At 34.5% G+C, this 22,716-nt stretch overlaps 1 protein-coding gene across 5 annotated transcripts in view; it reads right to left on the bottom strand.

Moving 5' to 3' along the window:
- The window catches only part of LOC105216291 (probable serine/threonine-protein kinase nek3), a 106,913-nt gene that overhangs the window by 65,148 nt on the left and 19,049 nt on the right, over nucleotides 1-22,716 (bottom strand). For 3 of the 5 annotated variants that reach the window (XR_008470756.1, XM_029042898.2, XM_029042899.2), the window contains exon 2: nucleotides 17,028-17,381. Coding sequence is in view for 4 of the 5 variants with exons in the window: in XM_029042898.2 (XP_028898731.2) it covers nucleotides 17,028-17,381 (354 nt within the window). In the remaining variant the exon portion in view is untranslated. Of the gene's footprint in view, nucleotides 1-17,027; nucleotides 17,382-18,559; nucleotides 19,161-22,716 lie in introns of those variants that run through there. The other 2 variants (XM_011190708.3, XM_011190709.3) reach the window with 2 other exon arrangements.

Genomic DNA, 22,716 nt, shown 5'->3' with positions numbered 1-22,716 from the left:
GGGGGCGTGTGGGTGTGCGTTGTATACGTTCATTTGAATTCAAGTGCGTCACTCGTATTGCCACTTCAGCGCTTCCAGGGTGCTTGAGGATGCAGCTGATGATAGGTAAAGTGCTGCCAACGTTGCTATCTTTCATTCTTTGTTACGAAAATCGACTGATTGTTTTGGGATGTTCTTGCTGTTGTAGCAAGTCTCAAGTTGCATATTGCATGTTGAACAAATGCAAATAGTTTGCACAGTTGCAACAATTTTTATTTTGGTGTGAAAATTCAAGATTACAAAGACTCGAGAAAAGTGGAAAAATAGTAAAACAGATAAAAATAAATGGCATAACGGTGAAGAAAGCCGAAGGAGCAATAGCTCAACGAACGCAGTTGTTAGCGCGTCAAAATGGAAAAGGACATTGGCACTTGCCAGCTTAGTGGAAGCTCTTCGCACTTCAGGATATACATATGTATCAGCCGAATAATACCTACATATACATATGTATATATTTGCTTATGCACAAATACGTTATCATGATGCAGCAGTCACGGAGAACGTAGCAATGCAACGCGTTGCACTATAATAACAAAAACACTTGACGTGAGCAGAAGCGCACACTCAGATTACAAAAGCACATAACTCCATGGGCACATGGGCAAAATGTGCGTGTGCTTGTGAACATGCACTTAGGAAAGTGTGCAACGGTAATATTTACTAGCGGTAAACAGACGGCACAAAAGGCTAATGGCCGCCGCCAACTGACTTTAGCTGCGACACAGCTGGCATACAGCTTTGTTACTTGCAACTTGGTAAGTTGGTAAGGAGGCTCTGCAGCGATGATAAATGACAAATTCAACTTCTTTTTATTTCCTAAGTTTCACGTAATTATTTATTAATTTTTCACCGTTGTGTTTTCCGTTGACAAAGAAACGATTAACTGAGTGGAACAAAATAATGAGAAAGTCCACGCTGAATGCAAAAAAAGCTTAACAAGATGTTTTTGGCTACAAGATAGGAAGGGGTTTACTATTTTGAGCACTGAATAAAAATAATGAAGTTATTAGGAGAATTAATGGTGTGAAAACTTGAAACTTGTTTTAAAATATGCCCAAAATCGTTACCGCTCATGCACAGAATCCCATTTTTTTCTGTTTTAATATAATAATGAACGCCAATTAAGAGAAATAGTCGTAAATATTTCCGAAATTTTTATACTCTCGCAACAAAAGTTGCTAAGAGAGTATTATAGTTTTGTTCACATAACGGTTGTTTGTAAGTCATAAAACTAAACGAGTTAGATATAGGGTTAATGATAGGTCTGTCCGTGCAACGGATAACTTGAGTAAAAATTGAGATATCTTAACGAAACTTGGAACACGTATTCTTTGGCACCCTGAGGAGGTTGCTTTCGAAAATGGGCAAAATCGGACCATTGCCACGCCCACAAAATGGCGAAAACCAAAAACCTATAAAGTGTCATAACTAAGCCGTAAATAAAGTTATAAAAGTAAAATTTGGATAAAGGATTGCACTAGAAAGGAGCATATGTGGATGTAATTTTTGTGGGGAAGTGGGCATGGCCCCGCACCCAAATCGGTTATTTGTATATATCTCGCAAACCAATAAAGGTATATAAACCAAACTTTCTGCAGTCGGTTCTCTTACGTACCCCACCACACACCATGAAAATAGTTGAAATGGGATAATAACCACGCCCACCTCCCATGCAAAGGTTAGGTTGAAAATTACTAAAAGTGCGTTAACTCACTAACTAAAAACGTCAGAAACACTAAATTTCACAGAAATAATAGCAGAAGGAAGCTGCACTGAGATTTTTTTACAAAATGGAAAATGGGCGTGGCATCGCCCACTTATGGGTCAAAAACCATATCTCAAGAACTGCTCTACCGATTCGAATGAAATTCGGTATATAATACACCCGGTACACCCTGATGACACGTGTGGAAAATGGACGAAAACCACGGCAACTTCCCATATAACTCATTTTTGAATTCCATCTTATTCCTTCACTTTATAATATATACATAAGGAACCAATGAAGATAGTGAAATAAAATTTTACACAAATACTGTATATGATCTGTGGCATCACTTGTGAAAAAATTGTCGAAATCGGACTATAACTTTTCAAGGCCCCAGATATCGAACATGTTGAACTCAGCGCCTAAGGGAAAATTTTAACCGAAAATATGGGTAAATCTCTCAGATAATTTAATGTAATCCTGAGGAAATATTTTTCTTTTAATAGTGTGTCTCTGTACCAGAAAAGGTTAAAATCGGGTCATAACTTCCTTATATATATGAATATATGAAAATACCTAATTATAGGATTTCCAAAAATACGATGACCTTAATAACTTATAAATCGGTTAATATGTGAAATATATTTATGCCGAATATATGGGTCAAATTGTGTGTTTTCTTAATAAAGATATAGCAATAAATTGCGAGAATATAAAATGTTCGGTTGCACCCGAACTTAGCCTTTCCTTACTTGTTTTCTTTTAAGATTCATCTTTTTGGCTGGTGTAAACACCGCTTACGCAGTTATAGCCGAGTCCATTCTTTTTCTTTTTAGATTGCCCTATATATATTTAAATCCAAATAATAATGGCAATTTCTGAAAATTTAATTAAAAACCGTCAATCTGCATACTCTAATAATGCTTAAAGCGCATACATATCAATATACATAAATTGGGTTCTGTCTTCCTGGTGAAAACAATTTCCCAACAGTAATTTGTATTGCTGCAATATGACAGCATTGGATAATTTGCGCATTAACTATATGGCGCACGCTATGTGGCACGACGGCGAAAACTTCAGCCAACTCGGTGGCCAACTATTACTTGACTTCATTCACCTGTGCCACATGGTGCACGGCGATAGCGTGCACTGGTGCCGCAGAACTTTAAATACGCGAACAAAAATTGAGACAGCAAAAACGTTGTGGAAACATGCATAAAGTTACAACGTTGCCACAATGGCAGAGATTGCTACTATCGTTCTTGTTACTGTTGTTTCAGCTATTTTACATGCTCTCGCCACCACATTACATTACTTTATACTTGTATTTGTAGAAAATAATCAATACTTAAAGGATTATGGGAGTCTAAGAAGAACGAGAAAACAAAAAACTGCACAGGACTAAGTAAGGGTGAGTGAGTTGGAATCATTTGTTGTACCTATTATATGAGCAAAAGCTAGTTTGTCTGCAAGTTTAATATACACTTAAGTATATATATAAACTATTGTATATGAATACATAAAATGAGCACCAGTTGGCACCTTTATAGATTTACATATTGGACTTTACGCGGGTATGTGTACCTGAAATTATGCGCACTCTCACACAAATATAACATACAAACTGAACAGTGCTTTCTGTCTGCAAGAATCTCATTAGTTTAGGCCTGTGATTAGAGTCCGACCTATTAATCATCCTTGGTATCGGCATCAGCCAGTATCGGCCACAAAATTCAGCATCGGCATATTTGGCCGATTCTTTCTACTTCTTTTGAATTACACTTATATTATTATAATTTTTCCTTACTGTCTTGATTTTTTATATGCCTAAAATGTTAAATCTTCTGTTTACCTTATAAAACATAATTTGATTTATATTTGCCTGAACCAATCATTCCTCATAATGATAATATTAAGTCTAGTATAAAGAACTTTATTTTTATACTCTCGCAACAAAAGTTGCGAGTTGGTTGTTTGTAAGTCCTAAAACTAAACTACTTTGATATAAGGTTATATATACCAAAGTGTCTGTCCGTCCGAAGCTGTAACTTGAGATATCTTAATGAAACTTGGAACACGTGTTCCTTGGCACCATAAGAAGGCTAAGTTCGAATATGGGCGGAATCGGATCACTACCACGCCCACAAAATGGCGAAAACCGAAAACACATAAAGTGCCATAACTAAGCCATAAATAAAGTTATGGAAATAAAATTTGGTACAAAGGATTGTTCTAGGGATAGGCCTGCTAAAGGGTGATACATTTCAAGGTTCCCTACTTTTTAAAGAAAAAAAAAAAGAAAATTCAAATTTAATGGAGAATGTTTACTATCATTCGAAATAATATTCTTTGGCATTTATTATACTCTCGCAACAAAAGTTGCTAAAGAGAGTATTATAGTTTTGTTCACATAACGGTTGTTTGTAACACCCAAAACTAAACGAATTAGATATAGGGTTATATATACCAAAGTGATCAGGGTGAAGAGTGGAGTTCAAATCCGAATGTCTGTCTGTCCGTCCGTCCGTCCGTCCGTCCGTCCGTCTGTGCAAGCTGTAACTTGAGTAAAAATTAAGATATCTTGATGAAATTTGGCACACTTATTTCTTGGCACCATAGAAAGGTTGCTTTCGAAAATGAGCAAAATCGGACCACTGCCACGTCCACAAAATGGCGAAAACCGAAAACACATAAAGTGCCATAACTAAGCCATAAATAAAGCTATAGAAATAAAATTTGGTATGAAGGATCGCCCTATGAAGGGGCATATGTGGATGTAATTTTTTTGGGGAAGTGGGCGTGGCCACGCCCCCTACTAGGTTTTTTGTACATATCTCGCAAACCAATAGAGCTATATAAACCAAACTTTCTGCAGTCGTTTTTTTAGCCACTTCCTAATACACTTAAAAAATGAAAGAAATCGGATAACAACCACGCTCACCTCCCATACAAAGGTTAGGTTGAAAATTACTAAAAGTGGGTTAACTCACTAACGAAAAACGTCAGAAACAGTAACTTTCACATAAGAAATGGCAGATGAAAGCTGCACTCAGATTTTTTTACAAAATAGAAAATGGGAGTGGCGTCGCCCACTTATGGGTCAAAAACCATATCTCAAGAACTGCTCGACCGATTTCAATGAAACATGGTTTGTAATAGTTTCCTTACATCCCAATGATATGTTGTGAAAATAGGCCAAATCGCTTCACAACCACGCCTACTTCCTATATACCAGAACTTTGAAGACAATCTGAATCGTTTACTCTACAATATATAAAGTAAGCACTAGTGAAGATATCGGTGCAGAACTTTGCACAAATACTATGTTAATAGTGTGGCAGCCCCATTCTAAAAATCGCCGAAATCGGACCATAGGTTTTTAAGGCCCCATATATCGAACACGAGGACCTCGGTGCTTCTAACCTAATATTATGGTTTCCAACTTTCAATGGACTTTATACAATATATATGACGAATATGTGGGTCAAATTGTGTATTATATAATATAAATAAAGTTAAATAAATAAATTGCGAGAGTATAAAATGTTCGGTTACACCCGAACTTAGCCCTTCCTTACTTGTTTTTTTATATATTATTGATTGATGTGATGTTATTGAAACCAAATGTCGCCGAGATCACGAGCTTCAATTTCAGGCATCAAATAGTCGGTTATCATGGCGCGATAACAGTCGCCATTGATTTTTGCGTTCACATCGGCATTTAAAAAAAAATAGTAATAATTGTACCGACCCACAAACCACACCGAACCGCTGTTTTTTCTGGATACGTACGTTTTCAATTTAAGATCTCGACGTAAAAGGAGCCAAGTCGTTTCATACGTCAGTCCGGGTTGTTGCGAATGACCCCGAATCGACTCTCCACGGTCTTCGTGTACACTCCCCAATCTGTTATATTTTGTTCACAGTGTGCTGGACGTGGTATATTTAGTCGAATATTATTTAATAAGGAATGATGGGTCTCAAGATGGGTGATGGTGTTACGAATCGAACACTCAGTATGCCGATTATGCTGACCATAAGTTGAGCGAAGCGTGCGAAACATATTATTTACAAAACGTGAATTTTCGTAATAAAGTTGAACAATTTGTAAACGTTGTTTAGGCGTAAGTATTTCCATGATGAATTGCCAAACAATACTGAACTGTCCAAATAGGCTATTGAAAAAGTACCTCTACTTGGATCACCCGTTATAAGGTTTCTACTGGCTCCAGATTTTTGGTACGGAAATATACTTATTTTCTAACAAAATAACTCCTTAATAATAGTGATTCGCGTCCTTTTTTTAAAAAATGTATATATTCATAGTTCTCCTTTAGCCAGAAGAGCAGTAATTTCTCTTATATAAACAGAAAAATACAAATATACTTATTTTCTAACAAAATAACTCCTTAGTAATAGTGATTCGCGTCCTTTTTTTAAAAAATGTATATATTCATAGTTCTCCTTTAGCCAGAAGAGCAGTAATTTCTCTTATATAAACAGAAAAATACATAAAAAAACCGAAAATTTACCTAGGCGATTGTATTGTTTATATATATACCACCAAAAATACATACATATAAAAATATTCAAATAACAATGGATAAAATTTTGCATAAATTTTGAACGTCACTTCAGTGTGAATATGTACACATATATAATATGGACATTTTAGGTATCTTATGAGAAACACACATCCTTATGTACGCATATATTAGCGTGTACGATATATGCCCGCATTTGTCTATAAACTTATTTTGCTCACCTGTGTTACAGGCCATTAGCCGCAAAACCATTTACCGCAAACCACATGCCACATACATCAAATAAAGGCGGCCATACCATATATGCCACATACATCAAATAAAGGCGGCCATACCATATATGCCACATATTCGTATGCATACTCCCTCCGCATATATGTATGTTTGTACATAAACACATAAGTGTTGGTTTAAGCTGGAGAAGACCGCACAGTTTTTGAATACTGCTCCACAACAAATTTTAGTTGGAAAATTTAAGTACAACGGCAATCAATCTTTCACGGCTTTAAACTAAATTCTTGTTGGAATTTTTTATTGATGAATGAATTGGCAGTTGAGTTCGAATCACAGCCTATGTAGATTTATCGATTTAGAAGTAACATTCAGTTCGAGCTCTATTGTATCAGGCAGGTGAGCTTTGGGTACGATCCATATGAGCTTTTTACGAACGAAAACGTCTAAAGATAATTTTGAATATCCATGAAATGGTAATAGTTGACACTCTAAACTTAAAGGGGCTTTGGACATATCGTTCTGCTATATAGGGTCAAAGTTTGATCTTCGAAAGAAATAAAAAAAACTGTATATCGAAAATACTGGGCCTCTTATAACATCTGTAATATAAGCTTGACGAAAAAGTTTTAGATACCATTGAATTATGAAGAAATGTTAGATTATATCAATATTTTGGATTTTTAGTAGCTATATCCTGTAAAATAACTCAATCTCTCGAGGAAAATAGTTTAATAAACGTTGTTTTTGGTCGCAAAATTACTTATATTCTTGCCTTATATGAATTGACTGCACTATCACACATTACACAAAGTCCCAGCACATCATTAAACATAAATACTTATACATACATACACATGTGGGTATAACTAGGATTACTTTGAAAATCGACATTTAGATTATGTCTATGGTATTTTTAGGTCGTGTAAATTAAAATATATTCTAGCGAGTTCAAACACATTTCTACTATATGAGGGTTGACAATAAAAATGCTATAAGTAGAAATTCACGTGAGAGAGCAAATTAAAAGCATTCCACTTGTGATCATTACGAAAATATCATAATCTATAATTTCTGTAAACATAGCAGTCATAATATATTCAAAACTAAATAGCTCATTTCTTTCTTAATGCACTTAATGTGTTTTTCCTTGCTAACTCTGCTTTTTTTTCATATATATGTACATATATGGACTATAAATAGTCCTCGGAGAGGAAACGTCGCGACGTTGCTGTTCTTGTTTTTATGAAGCTTTGGCTCACTGAGAGTATTATGAACCTTGCCTCTGCTGGTCACGTGCGTTGACACGCAAACCTGCCCGAGTTTTGCAACAAAGCACTATATAAACTTATGTAAGTATTTATTGTTCCCCAGTGGCGACACACGAATTGCGTGCAACATGTGCGTTAACAAAATTTGCAAGCAATCAAAAAAACATGCACATACATATGTACATACAGAAGAATGCGTTAAGGACCCCTCGAAAACGTACTCGCTCGTTGAACACAATAATGTAGTCGTAAAAACGATTGGCCATACACGTTACTGGTAATACCATAAGCACGCGTAATATAAATGCGATTATATACAATACAAACTGGTACAATTTATTAGCGTTGTGCTTTTCTTCTTTTTTTACCGTTAGTCGTCGATCTTTCCACTTATATATCGGAGAAAGCTTTATACATTTTTTTGTAAAAATCATTATATTTCTTTTAATTGCACGAAATGCCAACATTTACCATAAGCAAAACAGTAAGGAAGAGCTAAGTTCGGGGGTAACACATACATTCAATACTCTCGCAATTTATTAATTTAATTTTATTAAGATAATAAACAATTCAACCCTGAATATCATAAAGTTCATTGTAATAACAAAAATCATTATCTACTGTATGGGAATTGGGGTAAATCCAGGACCGATATCAACTATTTTTCCAACAAAGCATATTTTGCTTTGATATCACACATATTTTGCGATAAATACGGTAGTTTAAAAATCCTAATACTATACTACTATAGGTATATGGGAGCTACATGTGTATGACTGGCCATTTTTATCAATTTTTTGGCACAGAAGCACATTATTAGAAGAAACGGGTTCCCTTTGTATAGAATATATGAAATATCTACGTTATTTTTGGTAAAAAAAATTAGTCACAAGCACTGAGATCCTCATGATCGATAACTGGGGTCTTGAAAGGTTATAGTGCGATTTCGACAATTTTTAGAATAGCGGTGTCATACTTCTAATGAGGTATTTGTTAAAACTTTAATTCCGATATCTTCATTGGTTATTTTGGATTATTTGGTAACTACACCTGTAATTAATAATATTTTTTTAATCCTTTTTTTGGAGGTTAACTTTTCTTACTTATGACTCAGAAAAAAGTCGATTTTGTCGTATAGTGTAATTAACCAAATTTTATGATTGAAATTCTACTCTCGAATGTAGGGATTATTTATTTATTTCACCAAAATATTATTATTATTATGTTATAATATCTAATATACATTCGAAAATGTGCGAAAATCTGAAATTCATTGGCATTAAGTTAGAGTTGATAAAACTAGATCTTGCAATGAGATTTTTTATCAATCAAACATTTGGCGACAGGTGATTTTAACTAAATAGAATTAACTGTCGAAAATCAGACATCGAGGTCTTAGACATTTCAAGACCTGAATGAAAGTCAATAAAAATACTTAACTTTTTCCAACATAATGTCAATCAGTTTTATACAGATCACAATATTTCAGAATCACTGATTTTGGAGTGATGAACTTTTACCAAGACGCTGAAGTGTACATAGTCCTACGCATGCATATGTACATTAGAGGCACGACAATTGAGGAAATTCAACCATTGAACACGAATGACAACAAACACTTGAAATTGCTTCATACTAATACATACAAAATGTGAGAGGAGTGTCAATTTTCGCTTGCGGCGCTACCACGAAATGCGAGTAGAAAACCGGCAAAACATATGCTGCGTCGGAAGCATACATATGGGTAACGAGGCTGAGTAGAGGTTCGCATACAAACGGGTATTTATAACAAGAGACCCAATAGGAACACTCACTTTGGATGATTTTTTATATATAAACGCAATGTTAAGCAGAAAATATATTTTAATTGATAAAATACATTATTTTATAGGCCAAACTAAATCGTTTTTTATTATTGGTTGCTAAACAGAGTTCTCTATGAAACAATTTAGCTATGGTTAGTAACTTCCTTTAGAACGGTTGGTGTGGTATGTGTGCCAGTTGAATCATCGTCAAAAATAATGCCGATGAGAACGTAACCATCAATGGCGACCGTTATCGAGGCATAATAACCGAATTTGTGATGCTTGAAATTGAAGCTCGTGATTTCGAAAATATTTTGTTGCAACAAGACGGTGGCACTTCCCGCAGATCGCATTAATCAATGGATTTATTGAGAGATTACTTCGATGAGCAGATAATTTCATGTTTTGGGCCAGCCGATGAGCCATTAACATGATGTGATATCACACCGTTTCCTGTGGGGATATGTAAAGTCTAAATTCTATGCGGACAACCCCGCTTAGATTCAGACCTTGGTGCATCACACGTGTCAATCGCCAGTTACCAGTCGAAATGCTCGAACGAGTCATGAAAAATTGAACTCAACGGATGGACCGTCTGGGACGTAGCCGCGACCAACATTTGAAAGAGAAAATCTTTAAAAAAATAAATACCAAAGATTGTTCTTTCGAATGATAATAAATATTCCGCATAAAATTTGAATTGTCTGTGTATTTTTTACAGTAGGAAACCTCAAAACGAATCACCCTTTAGGTATAAGGTATAGAGTAACCTTAGTTTTGCCTACAGGGTTTACACAAGCATCACTCATACAAGTGTAAATATACCTCTGTGTGTGTGTTAGTAGCATTTAAATGCCGGTAATGATTGCGAAACTCAATTCGCCCTTTTGTTGATGTTGTTTGCAATTGTGTACGGAAACCGGCCAGTTTGACTGACTGCGACGACTAGTGGATGGTAATGGAGTTGGCGAAAACAAATAAACTTCTCACACCCGCACTTCCAGCTCAAGGGGTAAACAAACTTCGCAAGCAACGGAAATACATAGTTAAAAAAAGCGAGGATAAAAACATGTTGGCATTGTTGACGGCGACAAATGCCACACTGGAGCTTCGTGTCATTTCGTGTCGCTTCAACGTCAATGTGCACACGTCACTGCCAGTCACCAACGTGGCGAAGTTACCAACGAAAGCCGGCTAGATAGTGACAACTGGCAGCTGGCAACAGATAGTAAAGCACCGTTAGCCTCAATGAACGCACAAGCATTTCGAATACTAATAAAAAGTGGAAAAGGATTTTGTCGTTTTCAAATGAAGTGGCCGGGGAGCATGGCTGGAAACGGGATAAAAGGCTAGTAAGTACACTTCGCCAGCCATGACTAAGTGGGGATTTTCGTGAATATTTTCAACATTTCTTTTATTCATGTCTTTCCGAACAGAATACTAACTACTTGTGATTGTTCTTTCCAGCATACGAGGTTGTTGGGAAAACTAAAGACGGGTGTGCAATGTTATTATGGCGTTTGTTTGCGATGCCGTGATAGTCAAGTGCCGACTTTAATAAGTGGTTCGGACAGGCTTACCTCATACCACAAACAACAACATTGGACGACGTTCGTTCCTAAATGGTATTGGTATTGTAGATACATAGGTGTCTATGTACTCGTATATGACTTAGCTCTAGAAATAGCATTAAGATGAAGACAAATAGTTCCATATTAGCAATATACACAACCGAAATATACCGCTAATGTCACATAGCCCTTTTGAAAACTGCTCCCACTGCATCGTCGGCTCCTTGCAAAAAAATTCCATTCTAATGAATTATGAATTATGAATTAATTGAAATATTTTATAAACCAGACTTGAAAAGCAACTAAAGGATTTCTTAATTTTAGTTAAGAGATTTATCAAGAAAATAATATGTTATGCGTTAGCTTGTCACTTATAAAAGCAAACGATTTTCTCCTGACAACATTGTTAAAATGAGCACTCTTATTTTGATTTGTAAGTCTATAATTTTGCCAAAATCCATTTAAATAGCTAATTAGTGGTATTTAAAGTGCGGTTTTTGCTCATTTGTAAATAGTTAATGTAAACGTATCTATTTACATACTTAAATTAATTTTATAAGACAAAAAATAATTTTAAATTTTTGAACTCCTCTCCTACAATGCCGCACGTGACCTATTTTAAGTAGTTACTAAAATCCCAAATCTTCAGATTTTTGAACAAGACTTTTTTATTTTAATTCTATACAAATTAACCGTCTGTACTCAAAATTTTGCGAACTTTCTGCTTATAGTTCAGATGCAGTGGGAACAAGTGTTATTTTTTAATGTCGCAGGGGACATTGAAATATAAGATAATAAGAGAACAAAAATTTGCAGCTATTTGCGATCACATGCTTTCTTATGCTCTTTGTACCCTTATAAAGGTTTTACACAAAGCAAAAATCTGGCGGAAATGCCCATATACATATAAACAAGCGGCTATGGACAAAATAATAGGGCAACTTTTTAAAAATGTAGTTTAACTTAAATTATTTAATATCCTTTGTCGCAAACTATTGAGTTCCTTGGTGAAATTATTAATGGACACCGTGGCTCTTAGAAACACTTAGTTAGCAACACTTAAATCAATTATTTGTTATTATATATATATATATAAATAGGAATCAAAATAGGATCAGTCAAATTTTTATTTTAATCGACAAAATATATATTGTAAGTGTATTTCTGTATGTTTCATATACTCGTATATATTTGTATAATGAGCAGGGAATTTTCATGAGTTTTTTAAATCGTAGGATCTGCTGCAATAGCTACTGAGGTAAAGTCGATGTTTTGGTCAAAAAGCATCGATGTCAATTTCAGTGATGTTTTGTGTCGATGTTTATACTCTAGCAACTTATTATAGTTTTGTTCACATAACGGTTGTTTGTAACACCCAAAACTAAACGAGTTAGATATAGGGTTATATATACCAAAGTGATCAGGGTGAAGAGTGGAGTTCAAATCCGAATGTCTGTCTGTCCGTCCGTCCGTCCGTCTGTGCAAGCTGTAACTTGAGTAAAAATTAAGATATCTTAATAATGAGCAAAATCGGACCACTGCCACGCCCACAAAATGGCGAAAACCGAAAACACATAAAGTGCCATAACTAAGCCATAAATAAAGCTATGCTAAAATTTGGTATGAAGGATCGCACTATGAAGGGGCATATTTGGATGTAATTTTTTTGGGGAAGTGGGCGTGGCCCCGCTCCCTACTAAGTTTTTTGTACATATCTCGCAAACCAATAGAGCTATATAAACCAAACTTTCTGCAGTCGTTTTTTTTAGCCACTTCCTAATACAGTCCAAAAATGAAAGAAATCGGATCATAACCACGCCCACCCCCCATACAAAAGTTAGGTTGAAAATTACTAAAAGTGGGTTAACTCACTAGCGAAAAACGTCAGAAACACTAAATTTCACATAAAAAATGGCAGATGAAAGCTGCACTCAGATTCTTTTACAAAATGGAAAATGGGCGTAGCGTCGCCCACTTATGGGTCAGAAACCATATCTCAGCTCTTGTTGACTATTTAAAATATTCTAAATTGCGTCGACAGTTTGAGGAACTTAACAAAAAATGTTATAAAAACTACATAAGCAAAGTAAAAAATAATATTATTCGTGATCCGAAATTGTTGTATGGTTTCGTTAACTCCAAGCGCAGGATTTCGAATTTTCCGTCCGCGATGAAATATAAATCAACAATGTCATGTGACAATTATATTATTTCTAATATGTTTGCAGAATTCTTCAAATCCAATTATTGTTCAAACAACCCTATGAATCTGCTATATCATCAAGTGTTATGTCCGAGTACTGTAATTAATACACCAATTATTTCTGAAACAGATGTCTTAAATTATTTAGTTACGTTAAAAAATTCGTTTAAATATGGCCCTGATATGATTCCCTCAAGCTTTCTTAAAAATTGTGCAAAATATATCTATCTGCCCTTAACTAAGCTTTTTAACCTATCTCTTAAACAAGGTATTTTTCCATCAATGTGGAAAAATTCTTTTATATTACCTTTGCATAGTGGAGTTAGATCATCTGTTGAGAACTATAGGGGGATAGCTAAAATGTCAGCTATACCCAAACTTTTTGAAGCTATTGTCACTGATCAAATAACTTTTTTAATCTCTCCTTTATTTTCATTTTCTCAGCATGGATTTTGTAAAGGGAGATCTACAGTAACAAACTTGCTTGAATTTGGAAACCATTTGTCAATGGGTTTTAGGGATAATAAGAATACTGATGTTATATATACAGACTTTAGTAAAGCATTCGCTAGAGTAAACCACTCAATTCTTTTGCAAAAACTGGATCTTCTTGGTTTTCAACCAAGACTTCTTGAATGGGTATCCTCATATCTTACTAACAAAAAACAACAAGTTTTATTTAATAATACATTATCCGATTCAATTAGTGTCACTTCAGGGGTTATACAGGGTAGTCATCTCAGCCCGATTCTGTTCTTGTTGTTCATCAATGATATACCTTCTGTAATTAAGTTTTCAGAAATTTTATTATATGCGGATGATGTAAAACTTTTTAAATCATATACTTCTCATAACGAAAGGACTGAGTTGCAATCGGATTTAAATAACTTAGTTACTTGGTGTCACAAAAATGATATGCCACTGAATCTTAAAAAATGTAAAATGATGTGCTTTTCCCGTAGAACTGTTGATCTTTCTCCCTATGTAATAAATAACTTCAGTTTAGAGCAAGTTTTTGGCTTTGTTGATTTAGGAGTTACTATGGACCCTAAACTAAATTTTAATTCTCATGTAAATTCAATTGTCTTAAAAGCTAAAGGTGCTCTTAGCTTTGTTAAACGTTGGTCTAAAGAATTTAATGATCCGTATATTACTAAAATTATTTTTACAACATTGGTAAGGCCTATATTGGAGTATGGTTCTGTGGTATGGAATCCTAGCTATCAATCCCATTCTGATAAGCTTGAGTCCGTTCAAAAACAATTTTTACTTTTTGCTTTAGGCCACTTACATGGGGATTCAAGTTTGAATCTTCCCCCGTATACTAGTCGTTTAAAACTTATAAATCTTCCCACACTCACTTGTCGCAGAGAAATGCTAGGTATAATATTCCTAGTAAAACTTCTGAATGGTTTAGTTTGTAGTTCATTCCTTTTGTCTGATATTAAGTTTAATGTCCCATTGCGTTCATCCAGGCAGTTTAGACCATTATTTCTAAAATCTTCTAGAACGAATTTTGAGTTAAATGAACCATTCCGCCGAATATGCCATCTTTTTAATTCGCATTCCAGCACATTTGATCCATCTGACTCAATATTTAGCATCAAAAAAACTATTTTGTCTTCTCTTAATAAGTAATATTCAGACATTTTTAACTTTTTGTTTTTATAAATTTTTAAATCTCAGCTGTTGAAATGTTTCTTTCTGTAGCTAAGCAGTTTGAGAACCGGACGCTTAAAAATATCTTGCCTTTCTAGACTCGGCAAATTCCGCTCGTATGCGGACTGCGCCCCACGCGTCGTTTGGGCGGGAGGAGAGTAATCGTTTGGGTTAATAATAATAATAATAGTTTCCTTACATCCCAATGATATGTTGTGAAAATTGGCCAAATCGCCTCACAACCACGCCTACTTCCTATATACCAGAACTTTGAAAACAATCTGAATCGTTTACTTTACAATATATAAAGTAAGCACTAGTGAATATATCGGTGCAGAACTTTGCACAAATACTATGTTAATAGTGTGGCAGCCACATTCTAAAAATCGCCGAAATCGGACCATAGGTTTTTAAGGCCCCATATATCGAACACGAGGACCTCGGTGCTTCTAACCTAATATTATAGTTTTCAACTTTCAATGGACTTTATACAATATATATGACGAATATGTGGATCAAATTGTGTATTATACAATGTAAATAAAGTTAAATAAATAAATTGCGAGAGTATAAAATGTTCGGTTACACCCGAACTTAGCCCTTCCTTACTTGTTATAGTTATTTTCTATTGGCCTTTGCAAAATCTATATGCGTTTTGTCCAATACTTAATCTAATCAAATCTAATAAATACTCAGCCCCAATATTAATTGTTTAAAAGTCCAATATTTCTGCCAGGGCCAATTGATTGCCAAATCATATGATGCTTAAGAAACTAAACTGAAATGCTCTCGTAACACTATATGTACTACTACAAAATGGGTGTTATATAATAAATAAACATTTCCGGAATATTGTGTCATAAGTAAAAAAGTATGTTCTCCGTTTATCGAAGTTAGCCTCCAAAATCGAAATATTCGCCTTCGAATTTCGAAATTTAGCTTACTGGATACGCCATTATTAATTATAGTATGTAATTAAAAAAAAAAAGGTAATAAAATATATAACCTTTTTCGATGACAGATGACAGATATAAGCGGTCGGAGTCAGAAATTAAAAAAATTCAATATAATAGGCCTGGAGTAGATATATACTGATATAGACCAACATGCGGCGCCCCATCTTAGATATTTTTCAAAATAAATCGAAAGTGACAAAATTGGACATTCAACTGTTTTAAACCCCAAAAATATTTTCAATGCCTCACACCTTTTAATCTTTTATAACTATTGTTGCTCTCTTATTTGCATTTTGCGCGAAAACTAATTGTCCAACACTTTCTTCAAGTTGCGTTCAACACAATTGTTGCCCGCCACTCCGCCAACTGCCGCTTACAGCAGACTGACCACAGCGCGAAACTAATTTCGTTTTTATTTGTTTACTGCGATTTTTAGTCTCTCGAAAAAAAGTTTTCACTCCAACACAACTACGTACTTTTGCAGGGCTTCACGAGCAATGCGGCTAATAAAAGATACGAAATGAAAAGTCAAAAGAAAGACGAATAACACTTTGAGTAGCTGAATAAATGGCGAACTGTAGCACACAGCAGCAAGCGTTTGTGTTGCAATAAGAAAATAAAATAAGGCAATTGCAGTGCCAACAACGCGCAATAACTGTGCAGCACTCGACGCAAAGTTTTGCTTTTAAGCTAAATCCTTAGAAGATCCTTTGCACTTAAACTTTTCGTTTTACTTGTTCCAAGCACAATAACCCCCTTGCAATCGAGTTTATCGCTCACTCGATTTTAAGCGCTTACACCTGCATTGTGGCGTTGTTGTACGAAACTAGAGAACAAAGGAACTTGAAGCAAAGGAGACTACGCCGTTTGATGACTTTTGACATATAAATATAATTTCAATATTACAAATTGTTGACATACATACTACGTGTATATAATTTAAAAGAATTCCTAACAGAAGTATTGACAAATATTTCAAATTTTGGGGCTTTCTATGACATATGTATATCTGTATTAAATTAAAAATTCCCACTTACGATTTCCCGTTGCAGCTTTGCTATATTGAAATTCGCCTGTGCCAAGCGTACGCTCAATGTGGCAACATCACTGGTCAATTGCGCTCGCTCGCCACTATTGCGATCCACTAATTTAAGCAGTTTATCCTCCAAACTTTGATTCACCTTTTGCACACGTTTATGTGACTCATACAAACGATCATATTTATCTTGCCACGCAATAACACTGTCTTCCAATTCAACTTGGCGTTCGGTTTCCTGTATGCATGCCGTTTCCATGGCGACAATTTGACTATGTTTCTCGAGCAGAGCTTGTTTGAGCGCCTCAATCTCAGTAGTGGCCGCAATCAAGTGCGCTTCACAATGGTTGCTTGGCTAAAAACATAAGAAAGAGAAAACAAATAATCGGTTAGTTTTAAGCGGAATAATTGTAAAATAGGATAGGTCAAGATTGTGGGAATTTTTTTATATTTTGTTTTTCACACATTAATGCAATCTTAAAGAAGAAAGTCAATTTCAAATTAATTTTCAGGCGCAGACCTCATTTTATTGTTCAACAAAGTAGTCAGTTCTAAATTATTCAGTTTTAATTTTAATCAGACCTTGAAATCCAACGGCGAATCACTCTTGCCAACAGGTGCTACTAAATTTAGTAAATCTTTATAAAGACTGAGTAGGCAATTAAAAAGTAAAGTCCTTTCACAAAACCAAACTCTACAAGTCGCTTTTTATTCCCGTCCTGATATATCGTGAAGCAGTATGGACGATGCCGACATCCAATGCCGGGCAGTAGAAGTTTGCGCGAGAAAGGTTTTGCGGAAGATTTATGGTTCTCAGAACATTGGTAACGGCGAATACCACAGACGATGGATCGATGAACTGTACGACTTATACGACGACATAGTCATAGTTCAGCTAATAAAAAGACAGCGGATACGCTGGCTTGGTCATGTTGTCCGAATAGACGAAAGCACCTCAACTTTGAAAGTGTTTGATGCAGTACCCGCCGATGGATGCAGAGGAAGACCTCCGTTGGAAAGATCAGGTGGAAATATTTGATATTTCTAATTGGAGCCAAATTGCGAAGAAGAAGCCAAATTGAATGGCGCGCATTTATTAATTTGGTTCAAAAAACGCAGTTCGTATAGTTTCCGAAAACCTGGTAACAGAAAATAATAAAATCTTTTCAAAATTTATTCTAACTAACCATTTTTTGGAAACGCGAAGAGAACATAAGCGATGAATGTGGGCTTGTGAACCTAAAATACAAAGGTACTTGGTTTCTAAACGAATTTTGATTAATTTAAACTCTGATGTTATCCATAATCAGAGACCCTAATAATAAAAAAGTTACATGATTAATTAAAAAAGAAAAGAAAAGAATTTACAATAAATTCTATAAAAATATGATTATAATTTTTTAGTCCGCATGAAATTGTAGGAATCATTATCATATATGTAATTCATCCAAAAATAGTTCAGTCAAGCGGAGATTACTTCTTATTCTTGACTGTATGATTATATTTGACTTATGTACGACATATAAATATTACCTTTTATACGCGTTTTGACGATTATTTTAGATTATTGCAACAAAAGCGTTTTGTTGCTTTTTGCTAATATTTAATATTATTGAGGAAGTAAAATCATGTGTGTCTTGTTTCAACAACTTGTTTTTCCGCTCAAAAAATAAATCAAATTAGTTTGTTGATTAGTATTGTACAAATTTCAAATCAAATTTGACCTCTAACCTTTGCTTTCAAGCAGATAGCTCCGAAAGTATATTATTGTTTGGCAAGTAAAATAGAGATTATTTGTTTATATTTTTGTTTAAGAGACTACTGTGCACATATCTCACTAAGTTTAATTTTTTATGTACATTATTATGTTATTTACTTAAACACTACTTTAATTGTTGTGATTATTTTTGATTCACCGTCAACACACATTCACAACATTCCCCTATCCACTGGCACTGAAAATATGTTCTATTCTACATATGTATCTAAGTGCATCTATAAACATAAATATGTGTACGTCATAAAACAAGCTGCGCGCCAGTATAACAAACAATTAAACACTGAAAGGGTTCTCAACATCCGACCGTTATCGTTACGAAGAGACGCGTAAACTGGCACTCAAAATGATTTAGCTTTTATGATGACAACTGTTGCTGCCGCTGTCGCTCAGCTAAGCCGCGCTGCAGTGGAGCAAAATTTATTCAGAGTGATAACAGATTTTGCCAGTTCATGTATGTACATATAAGTATATACGTAAAATTATTAATATATGCAAGTAAATGAGAGTATAGAATGTTTTAAAGGGCAATATGAAAGAATTATGGTATAAAAACAAAACAAAATATCCAAAATATCTCGTACAAATCGGGTACTGAGGCTGTGCTAGCACCCATGTGTCATAGTAAAAGCTCAATGCAGAAAATATCAGCTGAGAGAAGGAAATCTGCACACACACATTCAATGCATTTACATATGTATGTATGTATGAACATAAACGATTAACTTTTACCGCCTAGCACTGATAAGCAATAAGCTCAGCAACAACGAGCGTGGCATAAACACAGTAGTTATAGAGCATTTTTGTCACCCTCGAATATGATGGAATACAAGTAACAATTTAGAGACTCATTTGGGATAATATATTACATATTTACAAATTTGTATATATATAATTATTGCATGAGTTCTCTAACAAACCAAATTTTGATAAACGCGATTTTTGCACCATATTTGCCTAGCTCCCAGTACAATTCCTCATTCTTATTAAAAATTATCATAGTATGATAATAATGAAAATGTCATTAATTACTTCATTCTTTGCTTAATTAATATTATTTCTTTCCACAATAGTTCCTCAAGCCATATTTTACAAAAACCATTAATAACTCAACCTTATAAAATAGAATTAGGACTACCCTGTACATACATAATACAAACAATTTAATCAACAAATCCACCCATCAGTCTGTCATTATCTACTGTTTTTTTTTATTCATATTTCACTGCTTGCCCTGTTCACACGTAAAGTGCTTTTTTCCACATCTGTCGACGTAATGAAGCTGTTATCAAGCTATGAACGAACGAGTATACAAGTTAAATCTGTTCGATGATTTTTTCACACAGCAAATTCATTTCATTCCAAGACCTTGTACATACCAGGCAAACTAAAGAGTTCGTATTGTTTTAAATAAATAAAAAATGTTTGGTGAAATTCGATTTTGTTATTCAACATATGGTGAAGATTATTGCGGTCTCACAATGTTTCGGTGATTACTTCTATGTAATTCTACTCAAATCGGTTAATTGGTTGATGAAATATTAAATGTCATATAAATATAAACGGAGTCATATCTATAGCCTGATTTGTCATTGGATCCATATGTAACTATCTATACTTTCTCATTGAGTTTTGTTTCTGGCGTTATTCTTTTTAGAATAAACACCTTTTAGTGTATAGATATGTGAACAACACCGTAAACTTCAATGTAGGTGTGCTTATTATTATTGTTTATGGTTAATACGACCCTAAAAAGTCCCATACACATTTTATATTAAGTAAGAATACTTATTTTACTAAATTTCACAAAAATAACCAAAATAAAGGTTTGTATAAAAAAGAATATCAATTGAACATACAAAAACTCGTATATGGTTTGATAGAGTGTTATTCACAATGTTGCAAGTTAAACATGGGTAAACAAGTTTGAGTTGGTCGAAAGATTGCATTCTGCGGGAAGTGGAAACAAGAAATTCAATTAACTTAACATTTCGACTTGCTGCAATTGTGGTAACTAAGGCAACCTCGCACTCGACAAAGTTTTACGCCAAAAGTACATCAAGACAGATGTGGAGATGTCAAGTAAACCACATATACCAAGAAGCTACATGAGCTCACACTTTCTTCCAGCAGTACACTTTCATGGAACACTGCACAATGTCAACTTGAACTTTGTAACTTTACTTAATCATATTTCACTTACGATTTGCTCATATTCTGCAAGCTAAGCAAACGCACACTGAAGGGTGTGAATTGTGGCAGCTCACGCACTGCAGTAGTTTCAATATATACTATAAATATACTGTACATACAGACATATTTGTTAGTGCGTGCTTTGGCGAATGCACTTATGATAGTGCGTGCAATTTTATGGCTAAATTTAGCAGAAAATAAAAAAAATTAAAAATTAATTTCATTTCGCGCAGCTCAGCAGAAACGCTCTTAAACCTACGGCAACGACGAGAATACCCTTGCAACGGAGTCGTAAATGGTAAACAGTTGTGTAGACGCACTCGAAAAGCATTTTCCTTCATCACGCGACACAAGCTTGCTAAGCAGTTTAAGTTATGTTAATATACATACGTACATACATATGTCTGTCATGCAAAGCCTTGCCATGTCAACGATAATTAAAAATAAATATTATAGGATTTTATAAACAAGTTAACGAAGTTTAATTGGAGGAGGGAAATAAATGAAAATCAAAGAAATAATTCAATATCTCATAACTGAATTAAAGTTTTTCCAACACAAACCTCAAATCTGCGCGCTATCATCACGCTTGCATTAGCTTTGACTATAACTATAATTGTATTTGATTTAATCAATTTTATCTGAACTTTGAAGTGAAATATATGGATTAAGAACAACGCTGATTAATATACAATGTTATACAAAATTTAAAGGTTAAATGACAAGATGTCTTAAAAATTCGATGCGGTTTGGTTCTGTAGTTCGTACCATTCATTAAAACAGTGAATCGGTTCAAAACACGGTTTATGAGTACCACTGAACTGGTTCGGTTGAAATGGTACAGTTTTTCATACTAACTGATATGATGTTTAGATTAGGTTAGGATATAATGAAGTAAGGAAAGGCTAAGTTCGGGTGTAACCGAACATTTTATACTCTCGCACTTTATTGATGTAATTGTATTGTATCAAATTTTTGTATATGAGGGCTGAGGTAATTCCTGAACCGAATTCACTCATTTTCACCACAAAGGTACACTAAATTCAAGACTATCCGCTCACTTAATTTTGCTATTATATCTCTCATATTAAATGATATATGCGAAATAAAATGTGAATTTTTGAAAAACTATAATTAGGTATATGGGGGCTAGAGGAAGTAATGACCCGATTTTAATTAATTTTGGTACAGAGAAAAACTATTAGAAGAAAAAGATTTACTCTGAATTACATTAAAACATCTGAAAGATTTAACCTTATTTTCGTTGAAAAATTACCATTATGCATTAAGTTCTTCATGTTCAATATCCGGGGACTTGAAAAGTAATAATCCGATTTCGACATTTTTACCACAAGCGATGCCACAGATCACATACAGTATTTGTGTAAAGTTTTATTCCGCTTCATTGGTTCCTTATGTATATCCTATAAAGTGAAGGAATCAGATGGACTTCAAAATTGAGTTATATGGGAAGTTGTCGTGGTTATGAACCGATTTCATCCGTTTTCCATACGTGTCATCAGGGTGTCAAGAAAATATTATATACAGTATTTCATTGAAATCTGTCGAGTAGTTCCAGAGACATGGTTTTTGATCCAAAACCACCCATTTTCCAGGTCTTAAAGAAACCTAAGTGCAGCCATTCATCTGCCATTTATTCTGTAAAATTTATTGTTTCTGTTGTTTTCCGTTAGTGAGTTAACGCACTTTTTGTATTTCA

This window comes from Zeugodacus cucurbitae, chromosome 4 (genome assembly GCF_028554725.1).
Source record: "Zeugodacus cucurbitae isolate PBARC_wt_2022May chromosome 4, idZeuCucr1.2, whole genome shotgun sequence".
Lineage (NCBI taxonomy): Eukaryota > Metazoa > Arthropoda > Insecta > Diptera > Tephritidae > Zeugodacus > Zeugodacus cucurbitae.
This window is presented reverse-complemented; position numbering and strand designations above follow the sequence as displayed.